This window comes from Hipposideros armiger, unplaced genomic scaffold, assembly GCF_001890085.2.
Source record: "Hipposideros armiger isolate ML-2016 unplaced genomic scaffold, ASM189008v1 scaffold_33, whole genome shotgun sequence".
In the NCBI taxonomy this organism is placed as follows: Eukaryota; Metazoa; Chordata; class Mammalia; order Chiroptera; family Hipposideridae; genus Hipposideros; species Hipposideros armiger.
In genome coordinates this window covers 4317827-4332571 of record NW_017731383.1, presented here as the reverse complement: position 1 = coordinate 4332571, position 14745 = coordinate 4317827, and the positions used below count along the sequence as shown (strand labels likewise).

At 55.2% G+C, this 14745-nt stretch overlaps 2 protein-coding genes across 2 annotated transcripts in view; one reads left to right on the top strand and one right to left on the bottom strand.

Annotated features, from left to right (window-relative positions):
* Positions 1-3196, top strand: part of BAIAP2L1 (BAR/IMD domain containing adaptor protein 2 like 1) — a 72596-nt gene extending 69400 nt beyond the window's left edge. The window contains exons 13-14 of the mRNA XM_019637495.1: positions 2332-2369; positions 2883-3196. Of these exons, the coding sequence (XP_019493040.1) occupies positions 2332-2369; positions 2883-2958 (114 nt within the window). The 3' untranslated portion in view covers positions 2959-3196. The remainder of the gene's footprint in view (positions 1-2331; positions 2370-2882) is intronic.
* Positions 3197-4902: 1706 nt separating this feature from the next.
* Positions 4903-14745, bottom strand: part of BRI3 (brain protein I3) — a 17261-nt gene continuing 7418 nt past the window's right edge. Inside the window, exons 2-3 of the mRNA XM_019637497.1 lie at positions 14106-14208; positions 4903-5313 (exon numbers count right to left, since the gene is read on the bottom strand). Of these exons, the coding sequence (XP_019493042.1) occupies positions 5181-5313; positions 14106-14208 (236 nt within the window). The 3' untranslated portion in view covers positions 4903-5180. The remainder of the gene's footprint in view (positions 5314-14105; positions 14209-14745) is intronic.

Sequence of the window (14745 nt, the reverse complement as noted above, 5' to 3'; positions counted from 1 at the left end):
CGCTCAGACTGGAGCTTTCGGAGGCAGCGGGCGGGACAGTGAGGGATGGGGCTGTGTGGTCAGGTTGGATGGGGACGTTCTGAAGGCTTCGGAGCTAACGTGAGCGTTTGTCATGGAGTGAATGAGGGCAGTGCCACATCGGGCCTGGAGGTGCCCTTCACTGAGAGGACAAGGAGTGTGGGAAGAGGTGGGTTTGGGGACACTGGAGTTGTGCCATGGCATTGGGCTTGGTGGGAGGTGTTAAAGGGGGAAGCTTTCGGAAAATGTCCTGTTTTTTATAGTAAACTGAAGAATACCATGTACTTTTCACAAAGCAACTGGGTGTAACCAGGACCAGGTCAGGAACCAGAACATGACCAGCCCCCAGCCTGCCCGTCCTCCTCTGCCCCGTCCCTTCTCACAGTCCAGACTGGCCTGACTTTGGACACTGAGGTGGTCCCTCTGGTCCAGGCCTCATGTCAACTGTCCTGTGGTGTTCCGTTGTGTGGCATTCGCTGATAGAAAGCTGTTGTCCCTTCTGTGGATGGACATTTGGGCTGTTCTGACAGGGCTGCTCAGAGCCTGTGCGTGTGTGCTGCTTGTGCCGTCTGGGAGTGGGCTTGCCGGGGGCACAGGGTACAAACCAGGACCCGCCGCATGTGCCCGTCACTACATGGCTTCAGACTGTCACCTTGGAGTTACGTTTTCCCCTCCTTCACAGCACAGGTTACTTCTGGTCACTTCGCTTTCAAGGATGGGAGAGTATTTCTATTCCACCTTTGTTCCCCTCAAATGCTGTGGGGTAAGCACCCAGATAACACAAGGTGCTGAACTCCAGTTGCGGTCTGATGAGGGCGGGAGGCCCTCAGGAACCAGCTCCAGGGTTTGGCCCTGAGGACAGCTGGTGTGTACAGGGCTCTCCTCAGATTTGAGGACACACATGGGAGGCAGGCCCGGTTCTGCCCCAAGTAAGGCAGGAAGAAGTGGTTTCCAGTGTCGCGTGGAGCCACTCCTGGGGTGGCAGGAAGTGCGCTTCCTGCTGACCTGTGGCCACAGGGACCTTTCACCTGCAGACTCGGTGCCTCCCCAACCCTCGGGCTCTCTCCTGGGCGTCACACTTGAGGGGGGTACGTTAACGCCAGCACTCTGAGCACAGGTAGGGTTGCATTACAGGCATCCTGGTGTAGTTTTTAAGTAAATCATAAATTAACCGTTAATTGTCCTATAATAATGTTACACCAGAAGTGCTTGCTCTGGGGCATTTAAACCGTTTAAAGCCTTTAGCGCTAAGCAGCTGCTTTGGGCTGCAGTAAGAAAAGTAGACACCGCACCGGGGTGCTGCCTCCTGGTGCCAGGCTTACCATCGGGATGGCCTTGCTGGCCCTGGAGTTTAAGGTCAAGATGTGAGGTCCTCAGAGGCCCAGAGACAGCAGGCCAGGTTTGAAGTAGCCCCGGTGTCCCTAGCACCCCCCGACCCCCACCTCCACCTTGAGTCAGTAGGGTAAAACCCAGCCGAGCCCTGGACTGGGTTTCAGCCCCCAGGTAAAGTGACAGGAGCTCATCTAGTCCGTGTTCAGAGGTCTGTGCCCTGAGACACAGTCCTGGGAGCTTTCGGGACAGTCGGGTCTGGCGGCGTTGGTCACACAGCAGCACACTGCCCTCTGCTGGACGGCCATCTGAGTGAGCCCAGGAGTCTGGACTCGTGTGGTTTCTTAGAACAGCTGGAGCCTGTGTAAGGCAGATGCTTAAAGCCTGCAGGCTCTTTGGAATGAAGGAAAGAAGGCACACCTGGTCCCTGGCCTCAGCGGGAGCCCCCATGTCCCTGGGAGGGAGGGAGGCCCCCGGCGGCACCAGAGGCACCAGAGGCAACGCAGTGTCTGCGTGGTTGATCTTCTCTTTTCCTCACTTGATGGAACTTCCTACAGGATCTCTGGGTAGCAGTTGGCACCAGTCTATTGGCACCAAAACCCAACAAGGTTTTATTGTCACTTAACAGAGTTTTTTCATGGCATCATTCATGAGTGGGCTCCCAGAAAGCCAACTGCAGTCAGCCACTCGCCTTGCACCCGTAAGGCCAGGGGCAAGGCACAGGCCCTGCCATTGCCCGAGTCTGACATGTCCCAACACTTGGGAGGGTCCATCACTATCTTTTAAAGTGTTTTCTGTTCTTGCCTTTATTCTTTCACGTGAATTTACAGATATTTAGATAGTGTCAAATGAATTGAGACTCCAGGACACTTTTAAACATTCATAGCTTTAAACAGTCCCTATGTTTTAGATGCCTTTACGTTTTATTTTAAATGTCTCAATTTCATGAGCCTTCGATAAACGTCATCTTTATCTTTCCCACAGAATAATACAAATGGGACTGCCAAGCTTCCTTTCCTCGGGTAAGTTTCCTCTGCTTGGTATGTTTAATTTTCTCCTTAAAGCCCTTCCGAGCTGGTGAGTTGTCTGTAGCGCCCCCCAGAAGGGCCTTCCTCGGTGCACAGCCCAGGAAACCCGATCCTGAGAAAGGCCTCGGGCCTGTGGGGTCAGAAGGCCGCCACCTTGTTCCTCTCCCAGTCCAGGGAGGCACCTGCCCAGATCCAAAGGGTGGTCTCCTGGTCACTCACTGTTTGGCAACTTAATCCAGACCCAGGCCTATGTGGCTCTCCCACATAACCCACTCCCCTAGAAGACTAGAGCTGGGCTCTCCTGTGTCCAGTGTTTAAAATTGGATAGTTCTCTAACTGGTGGCATGGAGAGAACTGCCAGAGTGAAATTTTCCTATTCAGAAAATGCTGTCTGGAATGTATAGGAACTATATAACTTTACAGAGCAAGAATAATCGTTTATAGCTGTTTTAAAATCAAATTCCCATCTTGTAGCATTTCTGCAGACATTTTTTTCTTCCTCCACAGTGGAGAAAACCCCTTTGCTACTGTGAAACTCCGACCGACAGTGACAAATGACCGATCGGCACCAATCATTCAGTGAACAGGTGGCCAAGGAGTCCTGGACCTTGTACTGTTAGTTCTCACTTGCAGAAGACGCTGTACGTTGGTGTGCGCTGTACCTGCCTCACCAGAAGGCGCCTGGCTTTAAATGTCTTCTACTTGAGCAAATCAATGCGTTCTCTAAGATAAATTAGTGTAGTGGCCAACTCAATCATTTAAAATGTCTTCTTCCTGTTCTGTTAAAAAAAAGAGTAAATTTGGTTCCAATCCTTACTGTATCATTTTTAAAATATTCTGATTAATTTTTAAATAGCCAAAATAAGGGATAGTCTATGCTTTCATGACTGGCTTTCTGTACCTCAGTGCAAACGAGACCAGTTTTATTTTATAAAGCACCTGCTCTTAAGTAGCATTATGATGTTTATCTAAAGAAACATTATATCAATTTGCATCTTCACATGCAAATAATTTTAAGCAATATAAATTATGAGGATATTATATAAAATTTAATTTTTTAACTTAAAAAATTTTAATTTTTGTTTAATCAAATTCAGAGCTGCCCATGATGGAGAAATCCCAAATTTCCCCATGATTTAGACACAGCTGTAGAGCCAAGACTAGCCTGTCCCTATGACAGCCATGATATTAGTAGTACTTGAATAATTTCCAACAGCTACTGAATTTCATAGTTCTGAGTTACCAACCGGATTGACCAATGAAAACCCAGCAGGCCATTCTACACATGGGTCTGGCTCATAGGGTGACACGTACGTGCATCTGAGGGTGCCACATATGGAAACCAGGGTGCCCTTGCTAAGCTAGTTGACCAAAGCTGCCCCCATTGCTAATTTGGGGTCCGAGTTCCTCCACTTTTCAGTCAGGTATTGACTGCCCTGTAATCTGCTTATAAAGCCAGGCGGACCTCTGAGCCTGAGCCTGGTGGCTGCAAGGGTCTGGATTTTAGCTGACACCTGCCTGGGAGCCTGGGCTTCTATGGAAGGGAACTCGGAGCAGGTGGCCAAGTTCGTCTCTGGCTGTCGGGGGTTAGGCCCTATTTGGAGTGGAGAATCGTGATTAAAATTCACCCCGCCCAGTCACTGTGTGGGCAAGGGAGGGGGCTTGTTGATTATCAAGCCCCCTTTGGTCTTGAGCTCCTTTGATCTCACCTTGAATATTTTTCGATAAGCCTGAAATTGGCCAAGGTCAAATGCAGGTAAAACCAGTGTACGTGTGTGACACTCCGGTTCATGGTCCTGTCCTCCTGGCTGGTTGTTAAAGGAGGGCTGATGGCACAGGACTGAGGGCTACCCCAGGACCGACTCAGGAAAAGTGCAGTTGTCAAGCCACACACTGTCTTGAGACAGAAGACGCTCCAGCCAGCAAAGAAACCACAAGTTCAGTTAAGTGGCCCACCGGTGCTCTCACCACTTAGGTAAGAGTGGGGTTCACAGAGGCCCATTAAATGCACAGTGGGGGTGGGAATGAGGTGTAGACTTTGGGAAGTATGTTAATAAGGGAGAAGTGGGGGCAGGCCACAACCGAGCTTCGGGGACTCTATCCATTCTGGGCTCGTCTGGCTTTGTTACAGGGGACAGGAGGCCCTGGGCTGTTTGATGCAGTCTGCAGGCCCACTCAACCCACGCAGCCCTCACCTTCACAGAATGGACTAGTGTCACTTACCTGCCTCACACAGGTCGGGGGGCTTGCCTTGTCCTTGGCAGTGAGGTGCATGCTCTGTAAATGTCAAGGTATTACGTTTCACGATAGTAATAAAAGAACTTGAAAACAAGAACATTTCTTGAGGTGTAAATGCCTATCAGGAAATCACAGTGGATGAGTACTGGCCATAATTGAGCAGCGCTGAAACTAGGGGATGGGTTTGTTATTCTGTTCTCTATTTTGTGTATGTTTGAAAGTTTCCAAACAAAACTTTACTTCTAGAAGTAGCAGTGTATAAACACCGAATAAGCAGAACCAGGTAAACAACGGTATGAATTTCATTTATTTAAAACAGTATTTCTCACCTTTCTCAAATTGAAGACTGCAAAAAATAAAAGCAGTGCTTTACTGAGTTGTCCCTGACCCTGGGAGCAGTGTTGCTGTGTCCACTCTGTGACCCGAGCCCGAGACTGGCTCGCACATGCCCACTCTAGCCCACCTCACTTTACAAAACAGTCCTGAAGCGTAATCAAATAAAGCTACTGTACACAACATTTACATTAGAAAAAGCTGGGTGTAGGAACGCCGTGGGTGTTGTTCCCTTTAGGTGAAGCTTGCTCCACAGTTGGGACATCTTCGCTTCCTCAAGGCAAAACAGCAGATGAACCCAAAGGGGAACAAGACGATGGCCAAGAAGATGCCCAGGAAGGTGAAGGAGTCCTCCAGCACCCCAACTCTGCAGAAAGAGAGGGACTTGGGTTAGGGCGCTCGGCCTGATGTCCCATCGGACCCCCGACACTGAGCTCCTCCCCACCCTCACAGTGACAGCGGGTGCCGGGGACAGAGGGGAAGGCAGACCACGATCAGTCCCTGCCCAGAAAAGGTGAGGGAAGACGACTTCCTGGAAGGCACCGTCCCCTACAAAGGCACCAATGTCGGCTGCCAGATAACCTGCCACGTTTTCTTTTACAAAAGAAGGAACAAGAAGCAAATGGTAGTTTCTATAAAAATTCTCACGTCTCTGAAAACAGCAAGACCAAGAAAACCAAATCATTTTAGAGTATTCTTTCCCAATGTTGAAATGAGATTGGGTTTTTCGTCTCCCAGAGGGAAATTCCAAAAATAGGGATCGAGTTCAGAATTTTGTTCACCTTTTGTTTTGGGGGGGAAGGGAGCAGATTTTAGTGAAAGATTAAAATCAGCCAAGTTCACACAATGTCTAGAAGGCCGCTTGAGAAATTTCCAAGCTTCCTCTTCAGAAGAAAAAAGTCAAGTTTACCTTTAATGTGCACAGCACATAATACCTAACACACCTAGGGGACATCACCCAAATCTTGTGCAGTGAGTATAGCTGCAGAGACCTGAAGTCACCACTCAGACTCCAGGGTCATTTTCAAAGGCCCAAGAAGCGGGAAGCAGGTGTGCGCAGCCCACCACTGCTCCTTGGGCTCCTTCTGGGAAGTCCTGGACACAGAGCTGGAATTCAATGAGAACCACAATACCCAGCTCAGCCCAGATGAGACGTGCTCACCCAGGGAGCCAGAGAAAGCAGCAGGAGCGAGCTCCTCCTTGGGTGGCCGGGCACCTCCAGCCCTTGTCCACCCACTGAGCTGAGGGCCTGTGGTGGGCGAGACGCTTCAGCAGAAGAAATGAGACTGTCCTGAAGTGGGAAAGGGTTTGGCAGGAAGCAAAGGCCACGACTGCAGGTCCGGAGGGCCTGACCGCCCCTTCCTGTTGCTTGAAACGGAAAACACTTCACGCTTACCTCGCATTGCTAAAGTGGACAACTCGTCACTCGCCCCCTAGAAGACCCATTCCCATGGCCCCCACTTGTCCATCCCAGCTTCCTCGATCTTTCTGAAGCCACTCTGACCAATCCTCAGCCTCCATCATCGGCAACTACTACTAAGGATCCTTTATGCCTACAGCGTTCTGCATGCTGCTGCTGCGCCTGGTTTTACCACCTGGCGTGGAGAGGTTCCACTTAATAAACAGAAGCGCAAACAGGCCGGCAGAGGGGCGCAGTGGTTAAGAGCTGGTTTGGGACGCCAGCTCTGAGCAGCAGGACCCGGGTTTGGATCCACATAAGGGCCAGTGACACTGCCCTCTACAGCTAAGATGGTGAACAACAGCTCAACCTGGAGCTGGGCTGCTTTGAGTCGCCAGCAACGACATAGTCTGCAGTGGGGCTGGCCGGCAGCGGGCATGCGCTTTCATGAGCTGCCGTGAGCGGCCATCCAATGGCCAGTTAGTGATCGCCTCACCCGGGAAGAGCGCAATGATAATACCAACTTGGGCCAGTGAAGCGACGTCCTCCACAACTAGACTGAAGAACAAAAGGACAGGAACTTGTCTGTCCCCCTCCCCCAATTCCCCAATAAAATCTTTTTTTAAAAAAGCAGAAAGCAGGAATCAAGGTGAAATGCACCAAAACGGCCTCCTTCGCTCCAAATGCTAAGGCTGCTGAGCTGCCTGCCAGGCAACGTGTACCTCGCAGCTGTGGGGGCTGCGGGGGTCAGCTCCAGCACGGCCCACGGCCCTGCAGAGCAGGCACCAGACATGAATGACAGTGGGACCTGCTCCCTGCCCCGCTAGGAACCATGAAAAAAATACCAGACTAAAGGAAGTCTGCCTTTCAACTACTTGAAGACAAGGTCAAAGCCACTTCGCACCCACCCACTCAGGAGGGAACTACCTAGAACACATCTACAAGGGACACAGTACATTCTAGAAGCATTTCCCAAGGTGCTCACCCTGAAACACTAGTCTCTCTTTGATAAGCTCTACAAAAAAGAAAGTGGGGCAGTTCTTTGGTCAATTTGGGTAAACTGCCTCTTCCCACCCTTGGAATCACAATGTGCATTAGTTTAGGAAAGACCCTGAGAAGTCCTGCAGAGAAGATATCCGATGAACTTTGTTTCACCCAGTGTTCCCCACACTCACTGATGCCACCCCTCCAGTGTGTGCTGACTGGCTAGCCTGGAGCACAGGCAAGGCCAGATCCATGGGGACAGCTTATCAGCAGGCCTGAATTTGTGTCGCAGTTACCATTTCTTACAACTACTACAAAGGCGGTCGTCTCCTCACACTTCTTCAGCCCTCCCCGTGCGAGTCCAGACCCAGCCAAGTGGAGCCCACACCACATCTGCCCCAGCTTCAGGGCCTTCTCAGGCCACGTGTCGGGGCAGGTGGCATAAGAACCAGCTGAAGGGCCGGCCGAGTGGCTCAGTTGGTTAAGAGCTTGCTCAAGAGTGCGAGCTCTGAGCAACAGGGTTGCTGGTTCAATTCCCGGCCCGAGCGGAGCTGCCGCTGAGCTGCCAACAGGCAGCAGGATGGCTCAGCTTTAAAAAAAAAAAAAAATCCAGCCGAAAAAACGCCTAAGGCTATGCTGCAAAAGTAGGGGATGGGGACTTCAGGAAGGCCCTGAGTCACCACCAGCTGTGTCCCCACGAACAGGTGGACATGACAGGCTGCCCTTCGCTGGGAACACACCTGCTCTGTCCAGTCATGGCCAACAGCTCCTACAACTACTGATGCTAATCAAGCCACTTCCAGAGGCGCTGGAGGCAGCCTCAGACCACTCGAGAGTTCTGGCATGACGGAGGCCCCACGTTCTGTTTCCTCCTACAGCTAAAACCCCGAGAACCACACGGGTCTGCACATCCTGTTAGAGCGTCCAGTGAAAAACAGAGGGCAAAGCAAACCAGGCCTCACACCCAGGTCACCTGCAAACCAGGCCTCACACCCAGGTCACCTGCATCAACCAAGAACCTTCCAGAGGAAAAGCCTGCCCCCTGAAGGAGTAGCCAAGTCCTCGCCCAGCATCGCCTCCAGGGACAGTGATTACCTAGCTGAGCACCTACCCAGGCTGGACACTGTATTATCTCACCTGACACAAAGCTGTTAAGAGGCAGAGCCCAAAACCCAGTGTGTCTGCTCAAAGGCTCCAGGAGATGGCTGGAGGAAGGCTGGGCCAGGGCCATCCCTGTCCCCTCAGTGTCCTGCAAGGGGTGAAGCCCTCCAGCCTGCTGCAGTCTCCCAGCAGTGCTGCCCTGTGAACCAGAGCACAGAGGGTCCCATCTGCTGGGTGCTGTGCTCTGGGATCAAATGTCAATGGGCAGCAGCCCCCACCTGCCTCTTCCCTTTCTCTATCCAGACCACAAAGCCTGGTCTACACTGGAAAGCCGGCGGAAGCCCAGAGGGACTGGCCCCGCTGAGCACTGATTCTCGGAAGCCGCCAGAGCAGCGTCAGACCAGCCTCGAGGCCCGTGCCTCCCACGCTCTGCCCGGGGAGCTGCTCGGCCTCCCGGACACGAGGAGCCCCCTCATTCCTCAAACCTGCAGTGTTTTCTGACCAGAGCCAACTGGCAGCCCGAGCCACCCTTTCTGATGTCCTCCGTCGGGAGCACAGGTTTGAGACCTGCACAATGCCCCCCCAAGAGCCCCTCCTGAGCCCCGTCCACCGGAGCACAGCACCCACCTCACTGTCCCCTCATTGGGCCAGGCCACTAGGCAGCTGTGTCCTCATACAGATTGAGGGCATTTCCCTTCAGGAACGAGGGAGCTGAGCCGAATTCGTCCCTGCTAGCGAGTCCGTGACCAGACCCAGACCACCTTCCACCGAGGGCAATGGCCCAAGCCTGCGGGACCAGAAAATGGTGTCTGCCCGGCCCGCAGGAGGCTCTGAGCATGGGGGCAGTCCTCAGGTGGCACACCTGCCACCTCAAGAGTCTGTACCTCTTACCCACAGCTCGAAATGCCAAAAAGCTCAGAAAGCAGAGCCTTTTCAGTAAGAAGCCAACTCACCTGCCAGCCACGGGTGACCCAACCTGATTTACCCACTGAATGCAAATATTCACATCTTGCTGCAGAAATATGAACATGACTAAGGGCACTGCCCCAGACCTCCAAAGCAGTGTTGCAGTAATTTAGTTTAAAAATTCCAAATCTTCTGAATTGAGAAATACAGCCTGGTCTCTAGGCCAATTCTTATGCAGCAACACACACTCCTGTATCCAGTCCTGTGGAGCCCCCATGGGAGGGAGGGGACACCCTGACCAAGCATGGGGTGCGGAGAGCCCTGCCCAGGGGAAGAGCTGCCCTCCTACCAGCCTGTCCCCAACAGCCCACACTTGCTCCCTCTCCAACGCCTGATCAGCCCCAATCAGTCCCGGGCGAGTGAGTTTCAACCCATCAACTGGCTAAGAATCCACTGCCAACAAGTGGCTGCAGGCCCCGCCCCCATTCTTGAGCAATAGGTGTGTGTGGAGGGGGGGGTTTCAGGGAAGGATATGGAAGCTGGAGAAATTAGAGAACTGACTAATTCTGAAAACGCTTATTTAACTCCTGACTGACCTGAGGAAAGTGGCCACTGGATTCCACTGACATCACTGCCCAGACAGCAGGCCTGTGTGGCCTCCAGGAGGAGCAAGATGGAGGCCCTGCAGCCCACATGTCCCCAGGGCGTCCCCAGGCCGAGCACCCAACCAGGAAGGACGTCTCCTCTTCACCTCCTGCACTCACCCAAGTACCATCCATCACTGTCCCCTTCCAGGAAGCTGGAGCCCAGAGCAGGGCATGCCCTGTTCAGGCAGCTGGCTGTGTGCTGGGAACAAGCCACACTCCCACCCAGAGCCAGGGAGCCACCCTGTGAGCCCGGCAGCCAGTGCCCCCTGCTCCAGCACTCCTCACTCGCCCCACACTCCACCCAGCACAGGGTGGCTCAAGGCAGCATCCAGCCCGGGAGCAGCCCCAAGACCCGCCCTCAAGAAAGGCAGCCTCCTCAGGAAAGGGGGGCAAAGGATTTCCTCCAGGTGATCACAGGCCTGGAGCCAAGGGGAGGGAACAGGTGCGACGCCCCAAGCACCCAGCCAGCTCCCTTTAGAGACCAGGTCACATCCCCACCGCGGGAGGCGGATCTGCCGGCCTCCACTCCCTCCCGACAGGCCGCCGAGGGGGGTGGGGAGCTGCCGCGTCAGGGGCAGTGCTCAGGGCCTCCGCAGAGCCGGCAGCCACTCCGGCGGCAATGGGAACAAGCCCAAAGACCAGGCCATCTCAGGCCTCCAAGCAGAGTGCAGGCCTGGCCAGGGCAGGGGCCTGGGGCTCCACCACCCCAGCCCCCAAGGACGCCCAGGTCCAGCTGCCTAGAGCAGGGGCTGAGCCTGCGATCAGAGACGGGGAGGCCCACGAGTGTCAGGCCTGCCCGACCCTCACTGGACCACCCAAGCTCAGTCCAGAGCAGCCACACTGGAGACCCTGAGCCCCACGGTCTGCACACACTGCCCAGGGCAGCCCGGTGCACAAGCCCCAACTCGTGGTGCACCCAACTCGTCTGCCTGCTGCTGCCCCCTCAGGCCAGGGAGAGCCCACATGGCCCATCCTGGAGGCCTGTTTTCTAGCCAGTCCAGGCACAGCCAACTCCCCAAGGCTGTCACACGCCCCTCCTCTCATGACTCCTCCACATTCTACCTGTCACCCATGCCTTGTTTCACACCCTCGAGACCTGCCTCTGCCCCCAGGAACTCTCCCAGGGTCACCAGCAGCGCCCATGGTGACCACCCAGTGCCACATCCTGGACCTTACTGTTTTGACCTCTGTGCAGCATCTGACCTGACAGCTGTTCCTTGAGCCTCTGTCTTGGCTTCCAAGGCCTCACTTGTTCCTAGGTTCCCTCTTACCTCCCAGGTCACCCCCAAAACTAAATACCGAATGGTACTACACCCGTATCAGCAGGCCAGGCTCTGCACCTGCTTTCCACACGGCCCGGACTTTGACCCTTGCAGCCCAGGGCACCCTCTCAACAGCCCAGGGTAAACCCAGCCAGGCGTGGGATCCCAGACCCACAGTGCTGCCACCTTGGCCTGCATCTAGGGACAGCCACACACCCACAGGAAGACCAGTTCAGTGGCCAGGGGCCTGGCAGAAGGCCCAGTTGGTCAAGGGCCACAGACAGGGTAAAATAAGGAGCCACACACTCACGGGCTGGGGTCATTAGAAACGCTCATGCAGCCGGCTAGAAACAGAAGGTGGAGTCAGGCTGCCTAAGGGACGGCTGGACGATGGCAAAGTGACAAGCGACACAGGCCTCTGACGCCAGCCCTCAGAGGGAATCACAGACGTGTGACTTCAGCAAATTCCTTCCAAGCTGCCAGGGAGGAAGGGACAGAGCTTGGCAGGCTGGATGGAAAGGGAAGCAGTATGGTCACTGAGAAGGGGCCCATCTCCCAGCCCTGTGACGCCAGACAGACGCGGTCACACTGGACTTAGCCCAGGGGAAACCTCTCCATTCTCCCCAGAGAGGAGCCGCCCCAGGCCCAAGCACAGCAGTGCTTCCTCGCCCCTGCCCGCCCCTCAGGCTACTGGCCAACCATGCCCCGGGCTCCACCTCACGGGGCCAAGGGGCCGCCTACTCCCCAGCAGGGAGGACAGACCCACTGCATGTGAAGGACCCAAGTGCGGGGAGTGCCCTCACTGCTGGCATCCATCCTTCTCACCCCACGGACAGGAGGGCCCGCAGGAGGACATGCCTCAGGGGGAGTCCAATTTTTTGGTCCCAACTGGGTCCCCAAACTTGTTCTCGGAGCACCCACTCCTCTTCACTGCCTGCTGCCCACCACCCGGAAGCAGGAGAATGGTGATCAACATAAAAGGGAAGAAGCCTGTTCCCAAAAGACCCTCCCCGCCCTTGATCCAGATTCTGCACGGCTGGGGGTCCTGGGACAGAAGCCACAGGCCTCCGAAAAGAGGGAAAAAGGAGGTATCAGGGAAAATGCTCCCTACCTGGCAGTGGCCTGGAAGTGTCACAGCCCGGGGACATCTCAACCTTCAGGAGCCTCTGCTCCTGAGCTCAGGGGCTTAGGCCAACTAGAGCCTCACAGATCATCCCATTAGACACCCCCACTTCTCAGATGGGCAAACGGGCCCAGCTGGCAGGACCAGGATCTGAACCCGGCCCCTCCCGCAAGCTGGGCTCTGCTGGGAGCTGGCAGTCAGGCATGGCTGAGATGCTCGGAAGTCCAGTCAGGCCACTCTGAGCAGGAGCCAGCCTGATCCTCTGTGAATCTGCCAGCCTGACACCCATCCTTAAACTTGGGAGATCACTTGAAGACCATGCCCCCCACCCAAAAAACAAAAACAAGCCCTTGGGATCCTCCAGCTGAGCTGAGTGTGGACCGAAGGGCCATACACACAGCAGCGGTCAGAGCACCCAGGACCAGCCCCAAAGCCCAATACAGCAGGTTTCCCATCATCCACCTCTTCGTGCAACTTTCCAGGATTCCTGGTGGCTCTCTCGACACGCGAGCTCGGCCCAGCAGCACATGACCAGCCTGGGAGTTCATGCCCCCTGTAATCCAAGCCCACCCATGGCCTTCAAACCCCAACAGCTCTGACGGCCCCTAGTGTCGCCTGGGGAGAGCAGCATTCAGGAGGCAGCCAGGTAGCAGTCTGCCCTCCCCTACCGCCTCCTCCACATTCTCCAAAGGCCTAAGTTTCACCAGCCGTGTCAGAGGCGACACCCTTTCTGGGTTTGCAAATGGGGTCCCCTGGCTGACACACAGCTCCTGGGGCTCTCCCCTGCCCACAGCCCCCATTAGTTAGGCATGCCGCTGGCTCTGGGGGTCCAGCCTTTTGCCCCCATCTCTCATGCCCTCCCTCTTCCCAGGTGCTGGTTTCCCACAGCTGCCCCCAATGACACTGAAATCATTAACTTCCCTTTGACTCCACTCGGGGCCTTTCAGATACGCTTTTGAAATTAAGTCTAAGTGTAAGCCAGGGTTTCTCAATTCCACCTCCGAGACTTGAACTTCCTCCTTCCAGACAGCAAACACCGTCTTTGCCAAGTCTGCGCGGACTTTCTAAACTGTGCGAGCACGCCAATCCCCCAAGGGCAGGGGCCCAGTCTTATCTGGCTGTGATTCCTCAGTACCCACAAAGGACAAGCACCTGGCTAGCTGCACCTCGGGCCCTATAATCACTCATCACAAGCTTCTGCAGGCTCCAGTTTGCAAATACGAAAAATCGTGCCTGCCGCAAAGAACGCACCACGGCGTCTCCATCCTCACCCAGCTAACGGCCCTGCCAAGCATGAAGCAGCAGGGCCAGCCAGTGCTCCCCTGGCCTCTTGCGCCTCCAGCTCCCGAACACACACACTGGCCCTCTGGGTCAGGGCTCCCCTGGCCGAGCGCTTCCCGGGCAGAGGGGACCTTCCACCACCTTCAAGAATCAACAGAGCAAACTTGCAGGTCCCTGAACCAGGGATGAGAGGCTGTCAGTCCAACTGTTAACAGTTCTGCACCCCGTTCACCTGGGACTCAATGGCCCCAAGCACTCAACTCCCCCAAGAAAAGGAACACCCCCCCCCCGCTTGCCCATGAATCATGTTCCGACCCAGGACGACTGAGCCCACTCTCTCCACCACAGCTTGTCCCAAGTCAAGGCCGACCTGCCCCCACCACTGCCTTTATGAGGTTCTGGTTCATGTTCTTGGAGGCTCCTGGGGGCCAGCCCCCAAGCCTAGGACATACCTACCTGCAGACTGGGCAGCCACCGACGACAACGATAGAATTGGCAGGGTACCGGGTGACATTTCGGCTGTGGATGCTGTAGACCCTGGGGTGGTGGGTGGGGATCCCTGTGGACAGGAAGGCACATCAGCAGGGGGCAGGGGACAGGGAGGAACACCTGGGAGCGGAGGACCACCTCTGCCCTTCCTCCCCCGCCACAAAAAAAAATACCACAACTCCTTTCCAAAATCAAGACAACTGCTTTCACTAAGTGCTTCCTAGGGGTTTTACGATAGTAGGTGAAGTGCAGACAAGACCTCGTTAATCAAGTTAATTTGAAATGAGGTGGTGACGCTTCCCGGGAAGGGTGGGCCCGGTGTGCGCAACCCCCCAGGTGGGCTGAGGGTGCTCGGGCAGCGCCCAGACGCAGAAGCTCGACAGCAGCTTCCCGGTGCGGGAGATTTCGCCCCAACCCTTCCCCACCGACCGCCGACCCTGAGGCCCCGGTTCTCGGCAGCGCCCGCGCGCGCGGGTCCTGGGCAGCACCTGGGTGCGTCCGGAGAAAAGTTGGTTTCGGGGTTAAAGGTCGCCAGAAGCCTCGGCCCCGAGTTGGCTCCGGGAGCCCAGGGCCCGGCGCCCCGCCCGCTCGGCCCCGCCCCGTCCCC